Here is a 5,823-nt window from a genome sequence, read left to right on the forward strand (position 1 = left end):
TAACACAAATGAGCCTAACAGACAGTTACAGAACATTATGCCCAACTCAGAATTCTACTGAGTATTCTTCTCATCAGCACATGGAATATTCTCCAAGATTAATCACATCTTAGGCCACAAAATATGTCTTAACAAACTCAAAACAACAGAATTATACCATGTACCTTCCCTGACCACAGTGGAATAAAATAAAAACTGCACCAGAAACAATCAATTCTACACAAAGTTGTGGAAATTAAACAACCTATTGCTGAACAATTATTGGGTCAAGGAGAAAATCAAGATGAAAATTGTAAGACTCTTCAAACTAAATGACAAAGGGGACACAAGTTATCACAATCTATGGGATTCAGCAAAAGCAGTCTTAAGAAGCAAATTCACAGCCGTACATACCTCTATACAAAAACCAGAAAGATAGCAAAACAGCAATCTAATCAATCACATCAAGGAATTAGAAAAGGAAGAGCAAACCAATCTTAAGCCCAGCAGAAGAAAAGAAGTAACTAAAGTCAGTGCAGAACTAAATGAAATCCATAACAAAGGAATTATATAGAAGTTAATGAAATAAAAATTTGGTTCTTTGAAAAGATAAACAAAATTGACAAGCCTCTTAATTAACCAAAAAAACAGAAAAGATACTAATAAGCTCAAATCAGAAATGAAAAAAAATTACAACTGATACCACAGAAACACGAAATATCATCTCTGAGTACTATAAAAATCTCTATGCCATGAAGTGGAAAATGTTGAGGAAATGGATGAATTCCTGCAAATATACAACCTCCCTAGACTCGATCAGGAAAAAACAGAACTCTTTAAAAGACTAATACCAAGTAATGAAATTGAGGCAGCAATAAAAAAATGTCCCAACAAAAATAGTCCCAGACCAGATGGTTTCACAACAAATTTTACCAGACCTACAAAGAGGAACTGGTCCTTGTACTGCAGAACTTATTTCACAACATCAATCCTCCCCAACTCACTCTATGAAGCAGTAGCTTCTTGATACCAAAGCCAGGAAAGGACACAACTAGAAAACTATAGAACAATATCCCTTACGAATACAGATGCAAAACTTCCCAATAAAATTCTAGCAAACTGAATACAGCAACACACACCAAAAACAGTAATTCACCAGGACCAATTAGGCTTCATCCTAGGGATACAAGGAAGTTCAACATACACAAATCTACAAATGTGATTCTTTACATAAACAGAAGCAAAAACAAAGACCATATGGTCAACTCAATAAACATAGAGAAAAACCCATGACAAAATTCCGCACCCTTTTATGATAAGAAAATTTTTATGGAACCTATCTCAAAATTATAAAAGCTATATACAATAAACCCACAGCCAACATCAGACTGAATGTGGAAAAACTGAAATCATTCCCACTCAGATCTGGTACTAGACAAGGTTGCCCCATGTCACTCCTTCTATCCAACTAAAGAAGGAAATTAAGGGTGTCCAAATGGGGAAAAAAGAGGTCAAACTATCACTCTTTGCTTACAATATGACCTTATATCTAGAAAACCTCAAAAATTCTGCCCAGAGATTCCTGGAACTGATAAATAAATTCAGCAGAGTCTCAGGATACAAAATCAATGTACACAAATCAATAGCAATCTTAGACACCAACAAGAGTGAAGCTGAGAATCAAATCAAAGACTCAATATCTTTCACAATAGCAATAAAGGAAATAAAATATATAGGAATATATTTAACTGAGAAGGTAAAAGACCTCTACAGGGAGAACTACAAGTTACTAAAGAAGGAAATCACAGAGAATGTAAACAAATGGAAAAATGTATCATGCTCATGGATCTGCAGAATCATCATTGTTAAAAAGTGATCTACAGAAGCAATTCGCCATTAAAATACCACCATCATTTCTTGCAGATCTAGAGAAAAATAATTCCATGCTTTGTATGGAAATAGAAAAGAGCTCAAATAGCCAAAGCAACCTTCAGTATAAAGGACAAATGAGGAGGCATCACTTTACCAGACTTCACAGTATACTACAAGGCTGTAGTAACCAAAACAGCACAGTACTGGCAAGAGAATATAGAGACATAGACCAATGGATCAGAACAGAAAACCCAGACAACAAAACCATCTCCATATAAATCCATTTGAACTTTGATAAAACAGACAGTGACATACACTAAGAAGAAGAAACCGTATTCAATAAATAGTGCAGGGAAAACTGGATAGCCACTTGTAGAAGACTTAAACAGGATCCACACCTCTCACAAAAATTAATTCACAATGGATAACACACTTAAATCTAAGGCATAAAACCATAAGAATTCTAGAAGGAAACATTGGAAAAACCTCACAGACATAGGCCTAGATAAAGAATTTATGAAGAAGACCCCAAAGGCAATCACAGCAACATCAAAAATAAATGTGACCTGATTAAATTAAAAGGCCACTGAATAGCCAAGGAAACAATCGCTAAAGTAAACAACCTACAAAATGAAAGAAAATATTTGCATGCTGTATATCTGATAAAGGGCTGATAACCACAATCTATAAAAAACTCAAGCAAATCAACAAAAAAAATCAAACCCCATAAAAAAGTGGACAAAGGACATGAATAGAAAGTTTTCAAAAGAAGGTAGAATAACAGCCAATAAACATGAAAAAGTGCTCAGGGTCTCTAATCTTCAGGGAAATGCAAATCAAAACCACAATGAAGTATCACCTAATTCTAGTGAGAAAGGCTTCTATCAAAAAATCCCAAAACAAGAGGGGCTGGCATTGACACAGAGAGAAAGGAAGACTTACACATTGCTGGTGGGACAGCAAACTACTACAGCCTCTATGGAAAGTCATGGAGACATGACCTCAAAGAACTAAAGTAGAGCTACCATTTGATCCAACAATCCCACTATTGGGTATAAGGGAAAAAAGTCATTTTATCAAAAAGATAAGTGTACTTGAATATTTACTGCAGCATAATTTACAATCATAAAAATGTGGAACCAACCCAAGTATCCATCAATACATGAGTGGATTAATGAAGCATGGTATATGTATACCATGGAGTAAAAAATGGTGAACAACCCAGATAGTGTAACAACATGGACAGAACTGGTGATCCTTCTTCTAAGTGAAGTTTCTCAAGGACAGAAAAAACAAACACCACATGTACTCACTATTAAATTGGAACTAATCGATCAACACCCACATTTGGTAGTAAATTCAATGGAATGCAAGCAAGTAAGTGGGAAGGGGCATGAAGAGAGGAATAAATTCACACCTAACAGGTACAAAAAAAAATGTAAGAGAGCTAAGGTCAAATAAGAGTAATAATGATAGGCATTACTTCCCAAGTCCCTAGTACATATGGGGAACAGACCAGCTTTACTAACACTAATTACTATTCTTCCAGGTAGCTTTGCAGAGTAGAATTATCCCAGTTTTACAGATGAGAAAAATGAACGTGAATAAGAAACATTTTTAATTGTTTTATTTATTTCTTTTGTTTCTTTTTGGCTTGGTCCTTTACCTTTCCAGCAGTAGCAAAATATTCACCATCAGGAGACCATTCCATCAAATGTACAGCTACTGAGGTTCTAAAAAAGACAAAGTTAAACAGTTAGTTAATATTTTTTAAATATGTTACATCATATACATAATCAAGTTTCCGTAACATTAAAATCACAATCCTCAGAATACAAGAGTTTCTGACTCCCTAAAATAATATTTCACCTCCTTAAAAACATAAAAGGAGTCCAAAATTCATAATGCAAAAAACCTGCATACCATATATATCTACTTACACATCCCACCAATACCCCAACATAACACATTAAAAGCTCTGCTCACCAGCTTCCCTGACTAATGGGTTCCCTTCACATAATTTATATTAATGGTACAGCCATCCTTCCACTTGAAAGATGGGCTGGCAATTTTTACATCTTCCCCATCCATACCTCATTACATTAAGGAGTATTTCTTATATGTCAACCCTGCCGGCTCAAGTCCTGGGGCTATAACTATAAAAATGTTTTTTTCTTTTTGTTAAAGAGTTAATGATAGCACAGATTAAAGACAGACATAGTAAGTTTTAGTTAGAAAGTCTACTTTCTAGGTTTCTAAATGCAATGTACCATTAAAAAACAAAGGTCTTTATGAAAGGGAACAGATTTTAGGAAGCATTTGTTTTTAATTAATGAATAGAATGATAGAGTTAGTCACTAACTTGCACTGCCAGATGCACTTCCAATCACTTAAAACAGGAATTTTATTATCAATTTCTTCCTCCTCTTCCAGAATATCATCTCCTGGAGGAGCCCACAACTGAACAGAATCAGTTGCTGTCAATAATCTGTTATCTGAAAATTAAAGAATGTTCTGATGAATGAGCAAGGTTTATTTATGGGAAAAAATGCACATGAACTCCTGTTTAGATCTGTAATCTATTACATGAAAAATAAACTATACATACTGTCATTAAAAAAATTCATTATATATCTATTTAAAAGAATTTCCTAGAAGAAAAAAGAAAATCCTCTAGACAAAAAAAAAAAAAAAAAGTAGTTCCTATGGAAGATTTGAGACCAAAAAAGAAAAACTTACTGACAAAGAGCCATTGTGTATCTAGCAAGTCTTTTTTTTTTTTAAGATATAGTATCATTATATCGTCCTGGGTAGAGTGCTGTGGCGTTACAGCTCACAGCAACCTCAAACTCTTGGGCGTAAGCAATTCTCTTGCCTCTGCCTCCCAAATAGCTGAGACTACCGGTGCCCGCCACAATACCCGGCTATTTTGTTGTTGTTGTTGTCACTGTTGTTTAGCAGACTAAGTCCAGGTCTGAACCCACCAGCCTTGGTGTATGTGACTGGCATCCTAACCACTGAGCTACAGGTGCCAAGCCATCTAGCAAGTCTTTAAAAAAAAAAAACAAACAGCCAAAGTAGAATAACAACCCACTAAAAACCATGAAATTTATATAATTTAAAATGTTTTCAAGATATGAGACATAACTACAAATTAATAAAATTTATACAAAAATAATCCTCATTAATTTAAACGTAAAAAGAGATAAGAGTAATTATCATTAAAGGTTTCTCATCTTTCAAAAATAAAAATAGTCTCGTATAATCCTAGCACTCTGGGAGACCAATGCAGGTGGATGGCTGGAGCTCAGGAGGTCAAGACCAGCCTAAGCAAGAATGAGACTCTGTCTCTAAAAATAGGTGGATGTTGTGGCAGGCACCTGTAGTCTTAACTATTAGGGAGGCTAAGGCAAGGGGATTGCTTGAGCCCAGGAGTTTGAGGTTGCTATGAGCTATGACACCCTAGCACTCTACCAAGGATGACAAAGTAAGACTCTGTCTCAATAAATAAATAAATAGTAATTTTCTAAAATACAAATGATAAAACAAGGTGGAGATTTTTGGCCTCTTTTTTTAAAGTTTTGTTTCTTAGTAAATACAATAAGAGTAAAGTACAGCACATGTTAAATAATGAAACAAATCATTGCTCTTTCTTGAAATAAAACATTCAAAAGCAAGGAGAAAAAAGCATAGAATAGTAAATTAAGCATTGTATAAAACAGTGTATACCAAAAGAAAAGTACACTCATTCACCAATAAAAAGAAAATACAGTATTGATCATTTTTCTTATTATGGGAGACCATAGCACAATGAAATCATCATACATTTTAAAAAAATTAATTTAAATAATTTCTAAGTATAATTGTTAAATACCTTGAGGGTCCCAGGCTAAGTTGTATGTCACAGAACTCAAAAAAAACTGCCCAGTTTTAAACCACTGACATTTGAGTTGCTGAAACATGTAGAGAAAA

General features: G+C 34.4%; 1 protein-coding gene across 2 annotated transcripts in view; it reads right to left on the reverse strand.

Annotated features, from left to right (window-relative positions):
- Positions 1-5,823, reverse strand: part of DMXL2 (Dmx like 2) — a 163,909-nt gene that overhangs the window by 119,279 nt on the left and 38,807 nt on the right. For both annotated transcript variants that reach the window (XM_023510092.1, XM_003784357.2), the window contains exons 4-6: positions 5,726-5,804; positions 4,214-4,346; positions 3,518-3,584 (exon numbers count right to left, since the gene is read on the reverse strand). In XM_023510092.1, coding sequence (XP_023365860.1) covers positions 3,518-3,584; positions 4,214-4,346; positions 5,726-5,804 — 279 coding nt within the window. The remainder of the gene's footprint in view (positions 1-3,517; positions 3,585-4,213; positions 4,347-5,725; positions 5,805-5,823) is intronic.

Source organism: Otolemur garnettii, unplaced genomic scaffold (assembly GCF_000181295.1).
Source record: "Otolemur garnettii isolate 467f Iridium unplaced genomic scaffold, OtoGar3 scaffold00011, whole genome shotgun sequence".
NCBI classification, from domain to species: Eukaryota; Metazoa; Chordata; class Mammalia; order Primates; family Galagidae; genus Otolemur; species Otolemur garnettii.